The sequence below is a fragment of the Lonchura striata genome, chromosome 3 (assembly GCF_046129695.1).
Source record: "Lonchura striata isolate bLonStr1 chromosome 3, bLonStr1.mat, whole genome shotgun sequence".
NCBI classification, from domain to species: Eukaryota; Metazoa; Chordata; class Aves; order Passeriformes; family Estrildidae; genus Lonchura; species Lonchura striata.
Window position 1 is genome coordinate 45,357,744 of NC_134605.1, and position 21,122 is coordinate 45,378,865.

General features: G+C 38.4%; 1 protein-coding gene across 1 annotated transcript in view; it reads left to right on the forward strand.

Annotated features, from left to right (window-relative positions):
• The first annotated feature begins 1,414 nt into the window (after positions 1-1,414).
• TBCE (tubulin folding cofactor E) overlaps positions 1,415-21,122 on the forward strand; it is a 29,414-nt gene continuing 9,706 nt past the window's right edge. Inside the window, exons 1-12 of the mRNA XM_077782118.1 lie at positions 1,415-1,441; positions 1,630-1,762; positions 4,519-4,603; positions 11,057-11,249; positions 12,302-12,386; positions 12,861-12,960; positions 14,701-14,803; positions 18,709-18,785; positions 19,032-19,127; positions 19,742-19,806; positions 19,891-19,955; positions 20,427-20,579. Of these exons, the coding sequence (XP_077638244.1) occupies positions 1,663-1,762; positions 4,519-4,603; positions 11,057-11,249; positions 12,302-12,386; positions 12,861-12,960; positions 14,701-14,803; positions 18,709-18,785; positions 19,032-19,127; positions 19,742-19,806; positions 19,891-19,955; positions 20,427-20,579 (1,122 nt within the window). The 5' untranslated portion in view covers positions 1,415-1,441; positions 1,630-1,662. The remainder of the gene's footprint in view (positions 1,442-1,629; positions 1,763-4,518; positions 4,604-11,056; positions 11,250-12,301; positions 12,387-12,860; positions 12,961-14,700; positions 14,804-18,708; positions 18,786-19,031; positions 19,128-19,741; positions 19,807-19,890; positions 19,956-20,426; positions 20,580-21,122) is intronic.

Consider the following 21,122-nt stretch of genomic DNA (forward strand, 5'->3'; position numbering starts at 1 on the left):
CTGCATAGTTTGAAACTGGAATAGATCGTTCCAAGAGTGCCCTCTGTGGGAAATGAGTGGGCTTAGGAACCCAGATGAGATGGCAGTGCAACCAAAGATGTGGAAGAAGGACTAGGGTCTTTTCCCCCCCAATTCTATTAGTTGGCCTGAAATAACACATAACCTATGGCAAGGGAGGACTATGAAATGAAGGCAGCGAGTTATTTGCTGGATTGTCCCCTTGGGGAGTGGCTGCTTTATACAAGACAGTAAAGCACACCCTCAAAGCCTGTTACTTGAAGCTGCATGCTATCAGCATACTAAAGAATATACACATTATCCAGATTGTTTTGGTTGGAATGTATTAGTGTTACCAAATGCCCATACCCGATTTCTGTGGTCAGTATCGCAGCCTCAGAGTAAAGAGTACTAATATGCTGCCCGCCAAAAGAACGGACAGATTTAATGCAATGGAGCCATAGGACTGAAAGAGCTGCTTGATTATTTACCGTCATGATTGTTCCAGTCCTGGTGGTGCGAACATTCAAATGATATTGTTTGCATTAAGGTGTTATGAGACGTTGAATTATGAAACACAAGAGATTAAAAAAGGTGAAAAACATCAATTAGGATACTTTGATTTTCATAAACGCAGCTCTTCCATCTTGCCATACCTATCCCTGTCAAACTGAAGAGCTCTTACAAAATTTCTGTTCCTCACCAACTGGTACTAGAACACAGTCAGGTCTTTCATTTTTTGCTGTATAAACTTCGGTTTTCCTGGATCCCCCCGGGAATATTTTCCCTAAATACTGAATGTTGAAATAAATGCAGCAGCAAATGTAGCAGCGTACAGATGAGTACAAGCGTTTGGGAGTCCCCGTGTTCCGGGGGTGCTCCGGGCGAGCTTTACTGCTCGGCGGGTCGCCCACGTTCTCCTCGGCCGCTGCTCACCGGAGAGCGCTCCCGCCTTGAGTTACGGACTCGGAACCATCTCCTGCTCAGTGTCGGTCCACCGGTGCCGCAGGGCTTTTCCCACCGCTCGCTGCTTTACAGCACGGCAGCGCTTCCCCGGGGCATCTTTCCCGTCTCCGGGCTGCCCGCCGCAAGCCTAGGGAGGCGCAATTCCCGGGGGCGGGCGGGACACCCCGGACCGCCCCGCGGGCCCGGCTCGCCCAATCAGAGCGCCCGCCTCTCATCCCGCGGCATTCTGGGAGCTGTGGTCCGGGGCCGACAATCCCCCGCGGCGAGGCCGCCTCGATGAACGGCATTTCCCAGAGAGCTCCACGGCGGCGGCGGTGCCGCGGGCCGGTTTGCCCCTGCGGGCGGTGACTTGGGCAGGTAGAAGGCGGGGCGGGCCAATAGCGGGCCAGGGTAGGGCGGGCCCGGGGCTCGCGGCCAATCGGAGCGCTCCGCTGCCGCGCGGCGCGGGCGGAAGTGCGGCAGCGGAGCGGCCCCGCCGGTGCGTGCGCTGCGGCCGCGGCCCCGCGCGGGCTGGGAGCGGCCCACAGGAGCCGGCGCGGGGAGCGGGGAGCGCTCGGGGCAGCGCCGGGCGGGGCCCGCCGGGCGGCAAAAGGGCGGCTCCAGGTAGGGGCGTCGTGAGAGCAGCGGCTTCCGCGTGTGTTCAGGGCGCTTCTGCTGTCCCGGCAGGTCGGGGAGCAGCCCGGGCTCCGGCGGCCCGGGATGGCCGCTGCGGTGCCTCCCGATGCGCTGGGTCGGCGGGTCGCCTGTGGCACCGACTATGGGACCGTGCGCTATGTGGGCAGCGTGTCTCCTACTGCAGGTAAGCGCCGCAAAAGTAATCATCTTCACATTTTATGCTTGTTCTCGAGAGTTACTCATGTTCTTCTTAATTAACACTGCCGAGTAAACGAGGCAATTTACAGTTTGATTTTTCCTCATTGTTCTTGTGTAAATATGGTGACTTCTAATCTGCGTAAGTTGTTAGATTTTTTTTTTTTTTTTAAGTCAGAGTTGTCAAAAGGGTGTAAGAAGAATGTTACAGTCTTTTTCCTGATCTCTGTTCTGGAATAGTCAGGGAAGGTAAGCGCAGCAGGTCGCCAGACCAGGTGCTCCTTCGATAACATATTGTCTCGGGTTTGTGTGACAAGGCTCTGAGAGTGGCAGGGGCTACAGGGGTGGCATCTGCCAGAAGCTTCCTCTGTGTCCAACAGAGCCACTGCCAGCCGGCTCCAGGGTGGACCTGCCACTGCTCAAGGCTGAGCCCATCAGCAATGGTAGTTGCACCTTTGTGAAACCATCTTTAAGGGGAAGGAAAAGAGACTCTTTGCACCAAGGTAGCTGTGGCCAGAGAAGGGCTGAGAGAGAATATGCGAGAGGAACAGCCCTGCAGACGCAAAGGTCAGTGAAGAAGGAAGGGAAAGAAGTGCTCCACACTCCAGAAAGGAGATTCCCCTGCAGATCTACTGAGACAGGCTGTGTCCTGGCAGCCCAGGGGGGTCAGCAGGGGTTCAGAGATCCACCTGCTGCCCATGGAGGAGACACGCACAGGTGGATGCCTGAAAGGAAGTAGTGACTACACCCAGAGCAGGCTCCTGGTAGACCTGAATGATAAGCCCTGCTGGAGCGGGTTCCTCTTAGGTCTTATGTCCTGGAGCAGTTTTTTTTCTGAAGGAGTACACCCCATGAAAAAAAGGGTTCCACACTGGAGCAGTTCCAAAGGAAGTATACTGTAGCCTGTAGGGAGGAGTTACGTTGGACCAGTCCGTGGAGGGCTGTCTTCTACGGGAGGAACCTGCACTGAAGCAGGGGAAGGGCCTCCCCTCTTTGAGGAGGAAGCAGCAGAAATAAGGTGTGATGAACTGACTGTAACCCCTCTTCTCCATCTCTGTACCTCTCATGGGGAGGAGGTAGAGCCCAGGAAGGAGGGAGAGCTGAGGTGGGGGTATTTTTAAGATTTGTTTTATTTCTCATTAGGCTACTCCAATTCTAGTTGGTAATAAATTCAGTTACTTTCCCCAATTTAAGTCTGTTTTGCCCATGACAGTAATCAGTGGGTGATCTCTCCCTGGCCTAGTCTCACCTCATGAGCCTTTTGTTGTATTTTTTCTCCCCTGTTCAACTGAGGAGGGGAGTGACAGAGTGGCTTTGAGTGGGCACCTGGTATCTAGCCTGGCTCAACCCACTATACATGTTCAAATTTATGGGAAGATTCCTGATTCTTGGAAGAAGACTAGCTTTGCATACAGTTCTAGAAAAGGCAAGAAGGATGACCAGGAACTGCAGAGTCCTTAGCCTCAGTTCAGTTTCTGGAAAGATCACATTCCTTGGAATCCATTTCCAAGCCTGTGAAGGACAAGATGGTAGTTGGAAGCATTTGTTACTTGTAAATAAGAAGTTGTGCTTGGCAATTGTCATTACTTTCTATGATGATATGACTGTGAATGTGGATAAAGGGAAAATAAGTCAATATTCCTTGACTTAAATAAATCTTTGAATAATGTCTTTGTAAATAATTTTATTTGGAAGCTGAAGAAATACAAGGTAGGTGAATGGACCATTAAATAAATTGAAATCTACCAAGTGAAAAAGTAACTAATGACTTGATATCTGGTAATGAGTGAGTACTACGAAAGTAAATGCTGAGGTGTGTATTGTTTTACGTATTCCTCAGTGACTTGGGTGATGAGCAGCGTTCACCCTCAAATGGCTGCTGTGATACAAGACAGAATTGCTGTCCAGATCAAGCTTTATGAACTTTTGGTTTGAACCCAAGAGATTCAAGGAGGATAAATTTCCATATGTAGTAGGGACCAGGAAGGGCTAGTGACTCACAGAGTCTGTTGTAAAGGGCTTGGAGTTAAGTTGGATACTGTTATGAATATGAGCCAACAGAGATCACCTGTAACAAACAAAGATACATGTTGTACTGGGTTACCTTAGAGGGAGGTGATGAACATGGCCTGCAAGTTAAAGGAAGCTGTTATCCCTCTCTGGGGGCAGGGGTTCTTGACAAGGTTACACTTGGAGTAATGTATCTGCTGTGGAACTATCCAGTTCAAGAGGGATGCAGATAAGCTTGAGAGGATCTCAAAGATCTCTTTTGAGGAGTCTTGGAGGACTGCCAGGGTGGTTAAGGGCACAGACCATACACGTGCTGTGAAGAGGTTGAGTGATCTGGGCTTGGTTAATGTGGTGAAGAGAAGAAAAAGTGCCATCCAATGGCTTCCTGCAGCTGTTTGACAGGTGGTTACAAAGATGGCAGAGCCCAACTCTTCTTACAAGTACTAGATTATACAATAAAGGATAGTGGCCACAGCAGGAAAACCTTTTCCATTACAATGCAGCACTGGAAAGTTCACCAGATGTGTTGTAACCTTTCTCTCCTTGGACATTTTTAAGGACTGGCTAGGTAACAAATTACCTGACTGACTTCTTTTAGTGCAAGTGATAAAGCTAAATTTTTTTAGCTTTGAGAGAGAAGGTTAGGCTAAGTGAGCTGCAGAGGTTCTTTCCAGCTGTGATTTCTATGGATATGATGCTGTAAATTTGAAAGAGTATCAACCATTTTTTTTTCAGGAATTTGGCTGGGCGTGGAATGGGATGATCCTCAGAGGGGAAAGCATGATGGCAGCTATGAAGGAACACAGTATTTTAAGTGCAGGTGAGTTGATTCATAACATTGGCATGTCATATGTGGTGATGAGATGCTCATGGGAAAAGGCCCTTTGGCAATATTTAGGGCAAACCCTTCAGTTGGTCAGTATTAAAAAGATCATAATTCTGAGTGCTTTGACTAGCTAACTATAGAGCCTCCTGCATTGATATTTATCCAGTTACAGGTATTCAGGTATAGGAAATATACAAGAACTATACAAGTCATGTGTCAGAGGTATGTTATAAAATGAGATTTTTTGATGTTATTGTTAGTAGGTTTTTAGACCTTTTACTTTAGTTAGGAAATCAATATTTCCTAGTGACTTTCATGAGGTAATTCTGAACTGAAATATTGGTCTATATTAAGTGTCTCAAATACAGTGTATATTTGAATTTAAGCTGACTTATATGTATCTCGTTACGGGAAAATGCCAAGTTCCTGTTAATGATTTGGGTTATATATGTATCGCTAAGGAATTGTTAAATATATTCATTGGATTTACTACATGCAAAACATAGTGCAGCCGTGTGGGGTTTTAAAATATATGCATGCGTTACTTTTAAGTGAAAGGATTTGAGCACTTAACAAGTTTGAGATTGCAGAATACAGGACTCATACGATGGATATTAACTGCAGCAAGTTGTTGATTTCTATGTCAGGACACATGCAACAGCTAGAAGTTTGTAAGCTAAATAGTAACTGGATGACTTCATGGAAGAAAGTCATCAATGGCTCTTAAATACTACAAACTGCTAGCTCAGTAAGTTCCTGAGCATAGAAGAGGTGAAGGATGGGAGAACAAAATCTGTTCTTCAGAAAAATAAGTAAAGTAGAAAATACTGACCTGTGAGGACTGGGTATTTTTTTCCCCTTGTATCAAATAATAATAAAACAAGGCTTGAGGAGGCTAAACACACTTAATCCAAGAAAAAAATCAACATCGCTGGATGTTCTGTTTCAGCTAAAGAATTGGAAATTATGGTTTTATCACAACCATGTCTTTTAAATTAATATATTAGTGGAAGTTGCTTCCTAAATACTTTTAATTGAAACAGTTTCCAAATTGAAGCTAGCTATGTTCTGCTGTAGGAGAAAAAAATAGAAATAATTGACTGACCATTCCAAATCCTTCTGGACAGAAAAAGCAATTGAACATTTCATTCATGTTTTCCAGAAACTCAACTGCTTTACATCTTTGTGTATATGATATTTATATGCATGTGTATAGACTCTTGGGTTTTTAGCAACCATTAGTATGCTTCCAGGAGATGAGATCTCAGATAGTAACCTTAATTCTTGATGTAAAAATCAATGTTTTGGGTGAAGCTCAATACACATAACAAATGTAAATGTTGTGGTCTTTAAACATGTTGTTCTTTCAATACCTGTTCTTTGTACTCTGCTATTTTCCAATCAGAAGAGGTCCTGCTGGAGTCTAAGAGAATACACAGTTCCAGCAGTCCACCAAGACACACAAACATAACTTCCTGTGTGCAGACACATTTATAGTTCTTGTATGGACTGTGAAAATATAGGCAAACTTAAGTAAAAAATACTTTATTTTAGCTAAAGGATGCTAAAAACAAAACCCTCCCACATCTTAAAACATCACCTGTTTAGTACTGCTGATTAGGAGGGAATAATGTTTCTTTATAGATGAATATACACATCTAAAAAAAAACCCTGTATTTTTTCCACTTACACCTTATCATGAGTATCCTTTCCTACAAGCCTACTTTGCTCACTCCTTGAATTCTGATAAGCAGAAGCAGCTTGTACTGCAAACAAATGCAGTGAAAGGACATTTTGAAATTGTTTTTAAGGCAATTTTGAAAATTTCAGCTTTTAAAAATGTATCTTTCAGAGTGACATTTTAAAATAAGACCATAAGAGGAAAATAAAACTGATTTTGAGATTCTCGTTACCAGAGAATCTTCTTTCTTTTCAAGTCCTTACTTGAAACAGTAGGTCTGCTTACAGCTCTGTGATCTCTACAGTAGGTTTTTTTAAAATATAACCTAAACTTTTATTTTCATGGCAGTACATTTATCTGGGTCATGATGTGGTGATAATTGAACTTCTTAAGAATATGAATACCAAGGAACAAAACAGCCATACTTCAAATTATGCTGACATCATGAGCATGTTCAACAACCCTGTATCAGCTAGAAATGGCAATGCACAATCTAGTGGTGTTTTTGTGTTCCATTTTTTCCTGATAATAGGTTCTTGTTTCTTAATAACTGAGGAAGCTATTTTAGCTGTCAGTTGCAGTAGTGTATAACGTAATTAAATTATACATAAAATTATATTATAATATTATACATTAAATTATATTATAAATTCTGCAGTCCTTCAAGAGAGATGAGGAGTTATCAAGCCTTAAAACAGTATTAAAATTTGTATCTAGCTTTTGAAACATGAGTGTGCTTTCCTATAGGTTCCTGTTCCACAGATCCACTCAGACATTTGTATGTGTGTGTTCCCCTGGGAAATGTGGGTTACAAGCTTCCTCCCCTAGTTGTCCTATATTTGTTGCATGATGATCTGCTCCATGATGATTCAAGATTATCTACTCCATGAAAGATCTGTTTATATTAAATTAGGCTATTTTTTCTTCAAGGGTGACACATTCACCTCCCGGAATATCCACCTAGAGCACAAACAAACTCTTCAAATACAGGAAAAATATAATTTTAGTGTCCAGGAAGAAAAAATTATTTCCATTTTTCAAAGGCAGAAAGCATTCCTAAGATTCCTGAGAAGGTTTTAGTTAAGAAGATTTGTTCATCAGAAACTTGTGCTCTTTGCTGCCAATAGAAATGTGTTGAAGCAAAAGGTTGTCCCTAACCACTGCTCCAACATGTACTGTGCACCAGCAGAACCCCAAGATAGCATCTAAAACTGCAGATGTCTTGTTTTTTGAAAGCACACAGTCAAGTTTCATGTCTGTTTAACTAAGGTAAACTTTCAAGAACTTCAAGTACTTGCTCATGCTTGCAAAACTTCTGCTGTTCAGTGAGGAATTTGATACACCATGGCAGGTTAGTGTTAGGTGTCATTTGTAAGCATTGTTTGGTGCCATGGCCTCTTTCTAAGACTTAAAGGATTTTCTTCCTGCAGGGTGTAGATTCTTCTAATATAAATTTTGTCTGTTGAATACCTTCCCCTATAACGAAGAGACCTGTTCAGATCTGTGTAGAAAAGACGTGCATGGATTCAAACAGCTCCGCTTTGTGACACCTTATGAGCCTTGTAGTGCATTTGCTGCAGTCATGATGGTAATTGCCTGGAGTTGATCATTGCAAACAGACAGTGCTGGGCAAAGAAGCCCTTTGATCCATGTTTACTGCCTAGGCTGATAAAGCTAACATCTCTCTCCGTGGCTCAGAGCTTCTGCAGTCAGACAGCTCAAGTGTGTAGCTGTTAGGATTTATGTAGTCCTGTGTTGTTCTTCAGTACTGAGAAGTGTGTGTGTGTGTGATAATTCCCAAGCATATGAAGAGCCATCGTGTACCTGTAATGATGAGCAGTGCCATGACTGTGTTTTACATTAGCAAAGAATGATGCCAAATGTCCTCCTTATTCAGTGGAAGCTGACAGCTAATCTAAATTTTAATGAATATCCTTGAAGTGCCCTGGGCATGCCAACAGATGGGTTGTATGCTTCAGGCTACTGAATCATGAATAGGAAGTGTCCTGGAAGATGATTTCTAAGACTGGGGTCAACCTCGATTTTAAAAGCCAGTAGGAAGTGTCAGTATTAACTAGAGCCAGTCACTTGCCAGAGCCCCACTTGAGCATATTCCACATTTTCTGCTTAAGAAAATTGGGTCATATCTTCTACCACTCTATTTCCATACAGTGTTTTGTTCTGCTTGCAAGGCAATTTGCATACATGAGAGCAAAATCCCCGTTCTTAGACTTCTGAGTGTTCATCTTAAGTCAGGTTGATCAGTAATCCATAGGTTCTTCCATAACACAATATGCATGCTGGATGATTCTTTGGATTAGGATTTATCTGTTTAGTTCCCAGTTATGGAGACTGATGGCTAATAGGTGCATTATTGCATTAGTTCAGGTGCTGTGCATTATTTGTTTGATATGTACATGCAGCTTTACAGTTCATATGTCCTAATGTAAAATTGAATACAGGCAGTGTGAGTTACAGTGACCTCTCTTCTTGAATGCACAATAATTTTGCCTGAAAATAGGTTCCTATTGCAGTTTCCATTCCTGCCTTTTGTGACAATTCCTGATAAAGTAGATCAAACAAATAGATTAAAACTGAAAAAGAAGCTTAGGCTGTGGAATGGATTTAAATATACATTAGGTAATTTATAATAGTTAAATGCAGAGTAATGGGAGGTGAGAGCAACAGGAGAGAGAAAACCTATGATCTTGTGGTCATGACAGAAAGAAAAGGGTCTTGAGAGATAAATACATTAAAATTTTTTTATAGCCTTATATGACAAGGGACAGGGTAGCTAGGTTCCTTTGCTTTTTTTTTTTTGTTTGTTTGTTTGTTTGTTTTTCCTCCATAAGGATAGAACTGGTTCCTGCATGGAAAATGAAGAAGGAGATGCCAATAGAAGTGGTAACCTGAGAGGACAGAAGTGGTCTTAGGAATGGATATGGTGATGGAGAGACCAAAGGTCTTGGCCATGATAGGGATAAATTACATGAGAGGAGGAATGCAGAAGTGAGGTTCTAGATTAGCTCTGGTGAGAGGGTTGAGGAGAGCAGAACTGTTGAGTGTAGAGGGATGTTGATGAGAAAATCATGGTGATGGGAAATTGGACAGTTGTTGTCAGAATTAACTTACATCACGACCTAGTGTGCATTGCAGACAGACCAGACTACAAGGATTTTTCCCAAGCAGAATCCAGTACTAGCTGCCATCCGTGAAGCTGTTTGATTTAATTAAATGCAGAAGTGATATATTTGCAGGCAAGAAATGTTTTAGTTCAGGTCATAAAAAGGTAATTTACTGTTTTAAGAAAAGGTATTAAGAAAGCGTCACATCATTTTTACATTTGACGAAGTTTAATATTTAAATCAGTCAAGTGTTTCCAAGCTGTGAAGAATTTCAAAGGAATGAAAGAAATTACTTAAGAGAAGGTTACTGGATTAAAAATGTATTGAAAATGCTTATCAAACACGAAAAGTTCATACCAGATTTACATTCTTTAGGAGTTTGCTTTTCTGCTTCTTTTGTAATCATTGCACTCTAATCATAGTCATTACAAAACTAGACTGATAATATCTTGAAAGTAAGTAATACTGAATTTCTACCTAGGTCCTTCTTTAGGATATGAGAGTGGAAAGGCTAATGAATGAAACTGGCACAGGAATTTCCCAGCACTGATTTTTTAACAAAAATGTGAATACATGGTCCCCAAGCTATTCCATATACCTGTAATCAGTCCACAAGATTTGAGGCCTTTAGTTACTGGCTTTTTAATGAGAATTTTGAACTTTTAGCATTGGTGGTTTATATGATGGTTTGCTAATTAGACACTTAATGCTTACATGCTGTTTTGAGAAGTTTTGTTTACATAAGTGATGTCTTCCTTCTGTGCACTTTCCTACCAAAGCCTCCTGTCTTCTCAGTTTGATGGTAGACAGATATTCATAGCTACCAATTTTCTTCCTGATGTTTTCTGGCTGATGCTCCTATCAGATCCTCATCTGCGCTGTGACACCATTCCCATAACTTGTCTCTCCTAGTTCTTTTCTGATACTGTGTTTCCTTGCTAACTTTGCTAGAAAATGTTAAAGTAATTGTATGGCAAGTCATGGGAATGCAACAAAGTTTTTTTCAGTGCTCAAGAGAAAACAAGAAACTTCTTTGGACTGTCTTGAACACACATTATTGGTTGGATATTTTTGTTGAATATTTGAAATTGCTGCCAAGTTGGTATCAGGATTTTTTGAAGTTTGTGTTTGTATAAGAGTTCTGAGTGCTACAATTTGTATGTTGTGTCATTTGTGTGATAGAATTACTAGTGAATTGTACAAGTCAAATACAGTGTTGCAATCACTATTCTGAGTGTTTCTCAGGCTTTGGTAAAACTCCCAGCACATTTATTATATAATTTAGGTAACTTTGTCTATCCATAGGTAGAAACTTATTTTTCTGGAGAACCTGACTTCATAATGAGTTTGGAAATAACAGAGCAGTTATTTTTAATAATGGCACTGACACTGTAATTTTGATGTGTAGGTACATTTTGGGGAGCTGGTGCTCCACTTCTCATGGTATCTCACTATGTGAACTTCTATCAAGTACTGTCAAAGATACTCCGAAAGTCTTACCTGGCTGGCTGGGAACACTGATGTTTACAATTAGCCTGTAGATTGCCTTTTGACTGTTTTGGTTCTCTGTACTTCTGTTTAAAGTAGTAATTAATTAGTCAGTCATTGTTAAGATAACTTTTCCTGGCTGCTCTATTCTAGGCATCCTAAGGGAGGATCATTCATCCGGCCAAACAAGGCAAATTTTGGAGTAGATTTTCTTACTGCAGTAAAGGATCGGTATGGATTGAACGATAAGCAAGATGCTCAGTGTGGGACAGGGGATACAGTCGTGTTTGGAACGAAGACTGTGGAATTTGTTGGCATGGATTCTGTTGCAGAACAGCAAAGGCAAGTGTAATATATGAAAATCTGAGATACATTATTAGTGACTGATCAGTCAAGTAGTATTTCAACTGTAAGGAAGCAACTCCTATGCATATAAAATTGTTGTGTCTAAAAGCCAGCCAGACTGCACTGTGGTGGAAGAAAAAAGAAAGAAATCTTCCGATTGTGGATTCATAATTTACAGGTTTTACAAATAGGAACTGGGATTATGCCATGTTTGAGTGCTAACAATCCTCATTCTGGTTTCATAAAGTAGCAGATGATGATGTCTCATGAGAAATGAGAGATAAATTATCATGATATTGGCAGTCACCATACACATGCATGGTCTTTTAAAAATAGATATATTTTAATGTTTTCTTAATATTTTATAGTGTTTTTTAGTCTTTGTTTACTCATATCACAAATGACTTTGCAACCAAGAGAGGGAAGACAAAGTCACTGTACTGCTAGTGAAAGAGTTTTTCAATCAGTTGATTTCATGTTCATGTGCCTGGAAGGGTAAAAAGGAAGTAACTAATTGATGTGTAATAAATTGCAGTTCTAATGGCCTCCAGCAGAAGAGATGTATTAGTTCAGTAGGTGGCAGCCTCCTTCTGAGCTTATATTCCACAACTATTCTCCTTGTCTCCCAAAGCATACTAAGCAGTCAAAAATAATTTTGATAAGTTATATGAAGACTGCCCAAATAACTCTGAACCTCTTGCAAAACATGCACAAAACCTTTTTAACTTGGCATCTCTAATTAAATTCCAATTTGTACAGATATATTTAATCTTTTTTACCACTCTTTATTTCAGTTGGATGAGGGTTTTTGGGGGGTGTGGGAATTGTGGTTCAACCAGACTTATTTTGTAGTAGTGATGTAAAGGCAAAAAATAGAGATGTGTCTGTTTTCAAGTGCGAATGACACTGCAGTGTAGTAATTTGCACATTGCTAATTCCAAAGGAGATACACAGGAAAAGGATGTTGTGTACTTGTAAAAACCAGGCATTTATGTAACATACATATTTCTCTTTGAAAATTACCTGACAGAATGTTCTTTCTCATGTAGACAGCTGAACAAACTGGTGGATATCTCAGTGCGTGAGTGTGCAGTGAGCCATGCTGCTCAGGAAGAGGAAATCAGCAGAACGTGTGCCAGTATCCTTTTTTTGCTATATTGCATGATGCCACAAATAAAGTACATACTTTAGCATTCCAAGTGTTCACATCAATGAATGATACTTGTATCCTTTTATTTAAAAAAAAAAAAAAACTGAAGTTTATATTTAAAAGTTTAATGCAATTTTATAAAGTTAAAAAGCCAGACGTCTACAGTTTTTGAAAGGGAATGCAAATTGTACATAAAAATAGAAGTATAGTCATAGGTTGTTACTGTGACTGCAGTTTCAGAAACTAATATAGAAACTAATCCAATTGAGAATTTGTATGGTTAAGCTCTTTTATAAAACTATAAGCCATTTCCATATCACAAATCAAAATAAAATTTGCTGTAACTGAGCAGTACCATCCCTTAGTGTAATCTATTTCTCTTTGATTCAAAGCAAAACTCTAATTCTGAAAAAAAAAGCTCAGTTTTGAGATAAGTTTATTTTTCTTAACAAGAAATTTCAGATATGAGGCATATAAACCTATCAAAAAATCTGATATCATCTTGGGAGACAGTAATAGCTATTGCTTCTCAAGTTCAAAATCTGGAAACACTTAATGTCAGGTATAAATATTCATATTTAAGTTTCTCTTCCTTTGAGGTAGGAACAAAAACCATCAGGCTCAGGAATCAGATTTCTAAATGTAACTGGATACAACAAGAGTAATTCTAATGGGAGTTAAGGGTTTTTTTGTTTTTTTTAAATCGTATTCTTAAGCAACTGCTTAAGTTGTGAGCTATATTTTTCTGACATTTGTGTTCAAGAAAAGACTAGAACCCTAGGAGTTCAGCTTCTGTGTAAAATTAAGTACTGGAAAACATTTTCTTCAAAGTTTTAAGACTTGATCTTTGTTTTTTATTATTCTTGATACATTCTGGCTGCTCAGTCAGGCTTGCATTTAGGAGCCCACTTTTGTTTAGCCTACCATGTCTTGATGCTAAACTTAATTATCCATAATGCTTTGAATAAACCTTAATTATCCCAAACATTAGTCTATTTCTGTCCTACAATGATGCTGGTAAGAAACTGTTAAGACCATGGTGACAGATCTAGGGAAAATCTCTTGTACAATGATGACATTGGAAAAGGAAGGAGGATGTTGTTAAATAAAGCTACAGTTCTATTGGAACAAGAAAATTCATAAAATAATTTCAAAATAAAGAACATTTCTAGTATACACCTATACACTGTATTTGGCACATGCTACAATAATCTTCTGGTGTGAACCAACACAGTGTATTAGGTAGCAGCCTAAATCGCCAGGTTTTTTATTTCATCTTATCATTAGTGTGGCAAAAATGTATTTTTAAAATAGCTGCAGGTGTTCAATTTTCTTCAATATTTAGCAATGAACAGCTGTTTGCAACCTGGGTGCTATTTGAAAATCTAACTTTGCCTAGAGTATATAATGATTTATTGCATGAGAATACAGAGAAATTTAATTCACCCAGAATAATTTTTTCAGTTTTTCATTGTTGAGAAGAGTACTCTAGACTGAAGGGTTTTCAGAAGTTATTTGTGAAAAAAACGGAAAACAAAATGAGATTGATGCTGGGATTTGATGCTTACCACTGCAAACTGATATAGTCTGAATCAGTTTTTTATTGTTTTGACCTTCTGTTTGCTTTAAAAAAGGAAGGTAAATCTATTACTGATTTTTTTTTTCATGCATGGAATGTTGGAAGAAGAATAAAAGTGATTAACCATCAACCAGCTCTCTATGTGGAAATTTTACTCATAAGTATGTAATTATAAACTACACTGAGAGATTTTTATGAGAATATGCAGGTAGATTAGGCCTTGAAACTTCTCTTTCAGGGTGAATAATGAAAGCTGATTTGAAGACTGCAGATTTGAGAATCTTACTATTTTCTTCTTTTTAGTGATACTTAGCTATTGAGAGTAGATTTTACATACTTTTGTTTTGCTGGGGTCTGGACAGTCATTTAGGCTCCTCATTTTCAGTCAAAACTAAGGATTTTAAGCCCAAGCTCTGGCTTTGTTTCATTGAATATTAATGAAAATAATTTTTTTCATGTTCAAAACTTAGTGAAAGAGAAAGAGGCCACAGAGGAATAAATATGCATTCTTGAATAAATATGCATTTCTGAAGCAGGAAAGTAAATTAGGAAAGAGCATGTTTGAATGTAATTAGAAATATATTTTATTATATTTTAAAATATGTGACAGTTTGGCAGTGATTTTAGTTTTTGGAGGGTATAAATTTCTTTAATGTGTAGCTCCAAATGAATGACTTAAATAAAAGTGATTATTTATTATGCAAATAATTTTTTTTTATGCAGTGAAAACAAAATGCGATTTCCATCTACATCAACTTTTACATCCAGTGCATTTTCAAACTTGAAGATTCTGGCACTTAATCAAACTGAAATAACATGGACAGAGGTAATAGCCTTTCCTGGTTTAAAAAAAAAAATTAATGTCATTAGGTTTCTGAGGCAAGGAAAGCACAATAAACATTTGTGCACTGTATTTTTCTACTGAAATCAAATCATCCTTAGAAAAGGTGCTGTGGGGTAACTGTGTTAGTTACATATTGACTTATGTACTTCCTACATAATGAAGGAAGCAATGTTTGGATAGGAGTCTAATAAGAAACATTTTACTTCATCTACATCTGTAAATTGCCAAATTAAAAGAAAGCAATTGGAGTACAATATATCTTCGTGGCCAAAAGTTTTTCTAAGTGAAAACTTCTTGGTTCCTGGTAGCTGTTGAAGATTTATATGTGCTCTGCATGCAATAGAACAAATGCAAATGGAAAGAAAATGTTTCCTTATGATGAGAAATTCTTGTTTTGGCATTACTTTGCATCATATTCTTGAACCATATGATGCCTGGTTATTGGCAGCACAGAGCAGAGGAAAAACAAAGCTCTGACTTGTTTCAGGCACTGAAACATTAGGGCACACTTACGTGACTCTTTCCTGGTATGACGTCTTATTAGGAAGGAAGTCCTGCTGTCAGCTATAGTTAGCAATGGGCCTTTTTGCAGAGATGGGGCTTAGGATGTGCATCTCAGTGTCATGTCACTTATAATAGCTTCTAAATTCCAAACTGTTATTTGGATTTCTCAGGGTCAGATTTTATAGTACTGCATTGTAAAATTACATGACTTTTCAGATTTCAGCTGCCGGCTGCTATCCAGTAAAAGAGCACTTAACAAAACTGGGGTTTGAGTAGAAAGAAGTTTCTTCATTCTCTTGTCTTGCAGCAGGACTAGAGGGAGGTCACTGCTGTGTTTTTGTTTAGTGTCCATTCACTGTGCTCTTAAAACTGCCTGTGGGATTTATGGCAGGCCAGTTGATAATCCTTCCATAGTAGCAGCAATATGAATGGTGAAGGGAATGGAAGAATTAAGTGGCTACAAACATTTTAAATGTCACCTAGTGCTCATCATATCTGCATTGTGGTGTTTAAAATGTTGGCACCTGCCAGCGGCTGTCCTTCATCCCTCCATGGGGTGACTGAAAGGCTGGTTGGAGCCATGGCTGCAGATCAGAGTTCTCCAGGGCTAAATTGCAGTGAGAAAGTCCCAGCTTAGAGCAATTTTAAATGATGCAGCTTTTGAATTTATTGTTTTGAAACTCTGCTTTAGCTGATGATTTGTCATTGGCCATAAAGACATCTTTGGTTCCAAAATCTGTTTTATAAATTTGTTCCAATTCATTCCCTATAAGTTGGGAGACACAAGCCTGTGTTTGAAAGTGGTGTTCCAGGGCAGCCAAACAAAAGGGGAAAAATAAAGCCATGTGCCTGACATCAGTACTCTGTGAACAAACCACTTGAAAATGTCACTGCTTAAGCTCTGAGGGGAGTTACTTAAAAAGTCAACTTCCAAATAGAAAATAGTAATGAATATAATCCAAGCAAATGAGAAATACATTTAAATTATCGATGGGGATATAAGCAAAAGTCTTAAAGAGTGTTTTAATTAAAACCATTTAACGGTGAACAGCATTTCAAAATTACTTGCTGTTATATGTAAGAATATATGGCATTGGGATAGTTATACTTGGATGGTTTTTTAGTTTGTTCCTCTGTTTTGAAGTATTTTTCACAGGAGAGGGACATGCTTAATTTATGTAGTGATACATAGCTCCCCATTCACATGCCTTGAGCATCAGTTTTCAGAAAGAATTACTTCATTAGTATATGATTTGCATATATCTAAATACTTCTGAGATTACCAGTATATCAGTAAAAGAGCTTATTACTGTAGAATTGTTGATCGATTGTTCAAAACAAAACATATAACTTTAAAGGGGGAAAAATGTCTTGTAAAATAACTTAAAGTTAGCAGCCATTTACTTAGAAATTGAATTAATGCATTTGATTGTAATGACTTCATATTTATGGCTCCAAATCTTTTCTTTCTTATTCAGCATTTAAACCATAATGTTATATTTGTGATTCTGTTTTCAAATTAAGATTCTGTATTTATAATATAATCTACTATTATACAGGGTAAAAGAAAAATCTGGGTTAGAACAGAAGTGCAGGATCATGCTTGTGACACTAGCAAGTAGCAGCAGGTAGTTGGGAAAAATTCTAGGCAAAGGGTAAGCACATGCTAAGAGCTTCTTAGAACGTAATCTGCAATTGTGTGGCTTTGTGAGCTCAACTATATACCTCTAATTAATATTTGTGGATATTTTTGTTTCATGAGTTATCTAACTGTATTAAGAACCCATTCGCAAATTTTGCTGTGCATATCATTTAACATAAATTCAATCTTTTTTGGGTTCTGATATCACTGCCTGGTAATTTCATTTAGTAAATCCCAATGTTTTATATGAAAGTAACTGAGAACAGCTATTCTCCGTTTCATGGTTTTAATTCTTGTATAGCTTCTTTGTGCCTTTCCCAATTATATTATTTGCTTCTTGAGATAAACAGACTAAAGATACAGGAACATCATGAACTGACATGGTGACAATTGTTTCTTGTTCTCATCTTTATTTCTTTTGCAATAGCTCTTGCATTTCCATTCTTCTGATTTTGAGCATCAGTGGCTCTCTTCTGGGTATTTGTTACCTCATCAGCTGTTCACAATGAGGGCTCATTCTTTCCTGAGGGCTAATTCAGTGTCAGATCTGTGAACTTTTGTTTCTGAGAAGCTGTTTTAAGCAGTAGCTGGAAATTTAGCAATTTGAGTTTTTTGGAACTGTGTTGTAACATAGCATTTGGCAATTTTCTAGTCATATTGAAAAATCTTGAGATATTTCAGTTTTGTGCATTTTTTTTATTCCATCCATCCATCTATCCCAGTGCTGGGCTGTTGTGGGGCAGTTACTTGAACATGTACCTCATTTCTCTTGACTCTGCAGGTTTCTTGTCATGCTTCATCACCAGTGGATAACTATTTTGATCCATCTTGTTGACATGGGGAAACACTATCAGATTAAAGAGATGAAATATCAGTGTTCCCTGCTCTTGATTTGGAAGAGGAAAAGTTGTTACATCTGAGTTTGTGTATTACAGATATGACAGCAGGTTGATTTTTAATCTTTTGGGGTGTAAAGCAGTTGAGCTCCAAATCATAGGTTGCCTCTTGAGGACATCTCAGTATTTACCCTTGACGTGGTGTCTATTACGAGTCAGTTACATAGATCTGCAGCTGGATGGATTAATGCTGTGTAAAGTAAAATAGCATCTTTTATGCAATTTCAGGGCATAAGATCTAAAATAAAAGTATCTTTGTTCATTTTGTAGCCCTTTCTGAATTAATTTATTTTCTTTAGAGAGCTTGCAAACTTCAAAATGTGTTGAATTCATGCAATTCTTGGCTTTTATTGGGTTATAGATTGGCACAGTCCCAAGATAAAAAAGGCTTCAAGCTCTGAAAAATTAACATATTTAAAATATTCTGTCAGATGTGTTATGTCTATTAGCTATACACATAGGTTCTGGAACTTCTGCACATGTAGAGTTTGTACAGCCTGTTCCTCACCTCATCATAGGGAATACCTGGTCACTTCACCTCAGTGAATAAATTAATTCAGTTTCCAGGTCATTAATTCAGTTTGCAGTCTCAGCTGTGGGTGTGGCCACAAGCCTGAGACTTACAGTCCTGTGACTGCAGAACCCCTTTGATGTCATCTGTGCTGGTAGAGCTGGGCACAGGAGAGCCATATGGAAGAAAGGGAAGACTAAGAAATCTTTAATAATTGTTCCTCTGGCTTGGGAAGCCATAGCTTTTTCTGAACACATTCAAAGCAAATTTGCATGAAGTATAATTTCTGAAATATTCCCATCTTTTTTTATATTAAATAAAGTTTTGCTCTTAGGTTCTTCTTTGTGCTCAAGGATGGCCAGTACTTGAAGAGTTGTACCTTTCTTCTAATAGTATTACAGTTTTGGAAAGGTGAGTAACATGAGTCAGTTGTTAGCCACTGGTGTACCACAAAGTTACACAGCACATACTGTTACATTCCTGTAACATTTACATTACTACGACAATAATTGATGCAAATTTCACATGATGTATTTCAGAACATTTATAGATGTGCACAATTGTGTGCATGCAATTATATACTTGGGAAAATAATGTTTTCATTGGCCAGTAACTTCAAATATTCTGGTTTTGTGTTTGTTTATCCCGATGCATCAGGCCTGATAACGTCCTGCAGACCCTGAAGTTGTTAGACCTTTCAGACAACCAGCTACTGGATGGAAATCAGCTGCATCTCATAGCACAGCTCCCCAGGTAGCTGTAAACAAATTTGCTGGAAGTTCTTTGTCCTAGATATTAATCTCTGTAGTCCTTGTTGGCTGAAATATGATAGTATTGATGTTGCATGAAAGATTCATGAGATCTTGAAATAGAGGCATTTTGCCCTCCTGAGGAGAGTAACTGCATTATTCAGTTGAGCTATTTTAATATAATCTTGTTTTTGTTGTATAATAACACATTCTTCAGCTGTATGTTATTAGGTTTTCATTATACACTTATGAAATGAAAGTGATTTACCACATTTTGCTAATTTGCAGAATTATCATCTTTCCCTGTACACCAAAACAGCAGCCATAATTTTCAATAGCCACAAGCTATTTTTAAAAAATTCATTTAGAAAATCATACATTTTAAATTCAGGAGCCATTCTGAAAGCTTGAAATTGTTGCACTTACTCACTGAAAATTTTATTGCCTGAACACGGCTGAAGTCTGGGTACTGCCTGTGAGGCTGCCTTTCATTTGTTAGTGGTGCTGCACCATACCAAAAGCCGCAGATCTCTATTAAAGAAAAAAAATTAGGTTTTATCTATTTGCAAAAAACTTCCTGTGCCACATACAGTGATCATTGTATCTATTAAATTTCAGATTAGAACAGCTAATACTTAGAAATACTGGGATATCATCTATTCACTTTCCTGATGCTGGATTTGGTATGTAAAATAAGTAACTTATTTATAGTTTTAAAATTCTCTTTATTTAGAGTTTTCACTATTTTCTTGTTACTCTTTTCCTAGGATGCAAAACTAAAATGTTTCCTTCACTAAAACGCCTTGCAATAAATGAAAATAAAATATCACAGGTAGGTTAGATTGTGATGGTTTCACAATTAATAAATAAATGCATCTTTAAGAATAACTTTTAAGTTTCCTTTTTTAAATTTTCTTTGATTTTATGTGTAAGATTGTGAGGGTAACTACTGAACACTTTGTTCAATACAGAGACATAGTTTAAAAATTTTAAAATATTTCTTAACAGTTAAAACACATTTATATAATGGCAGCTACTTTATAATTCCTATCACAGAATCTAATGATCTAAAATTCTGACTAATTCTTTGTTTTGTCTGACTAATTTCTGTTTTGGTTTGGTTTTTAATTAAATGGAGTGCAGATCTTTCCTTAGCTAAATGAACAGGATCCAAGAACTTGGTTCGGATGATCAAAAGAATTTTTCCAGTCACATTTGTTGTACAGGAAAAGTCAGTGTTACCCACTATTGTTCTGAAATGATGTTTTATATTTCCTCAAAAGGCTCTTCGCTTCCATTTCAGTGGTCATCTATCAATGAGCTTGATAAACTGCCAAGTTTGCGGGCACTGCAGTGTAACAATAACCCCTTCATGAACACAGAGAAGAACCCAGAGACCCTGATACAGCTCATTATTGCCAAGATAAGTCAGTTGGAGGTTTTGAACAACTGTGAGGTGTGTGATATTTCAAAAAATTGCCTCACTGCCTGAGGAATTGTTTTCAGTTTCTTTTAAGATTATTGATTGTTTGGGTGCCCGAAAAGTAAAGTGCCAACCATTCCATCCCCTTGTCAGTGGGGCAGTCACAAGTTCAGTACAAGACTGAGCCCTCTTTGTGAGCATTGCTAACTTAGTGGGGACTTGGACAAGATGAGTCAATGGTGTTGTTTTCTCAGTGCCTGAATTGTGTTGAAGTTTCAGGACTGTTAACAAAAACTATACTCTTAAAAAAATAAAAAATAGAAAAAGCAGCATAGTCAGATCTGTTTTAGTGACCACACTACTAACATTTGCCTTCTGCAGTAGAAAAATATAATCCACACCAAATCAAACTTTCAGCAAAGGTTTATCATAAAGGAGAGCAGAAGCAGCATCTAATCCATTGCTACAGAAAACATCCTTGCATCATCATATACAGTAGAGTCTTTGCTTAGATATTCAATTATGGCTCAGTAAGTACAGAGAGGGGCTTTAAGACTCTTAATGGCTCTAAAATAT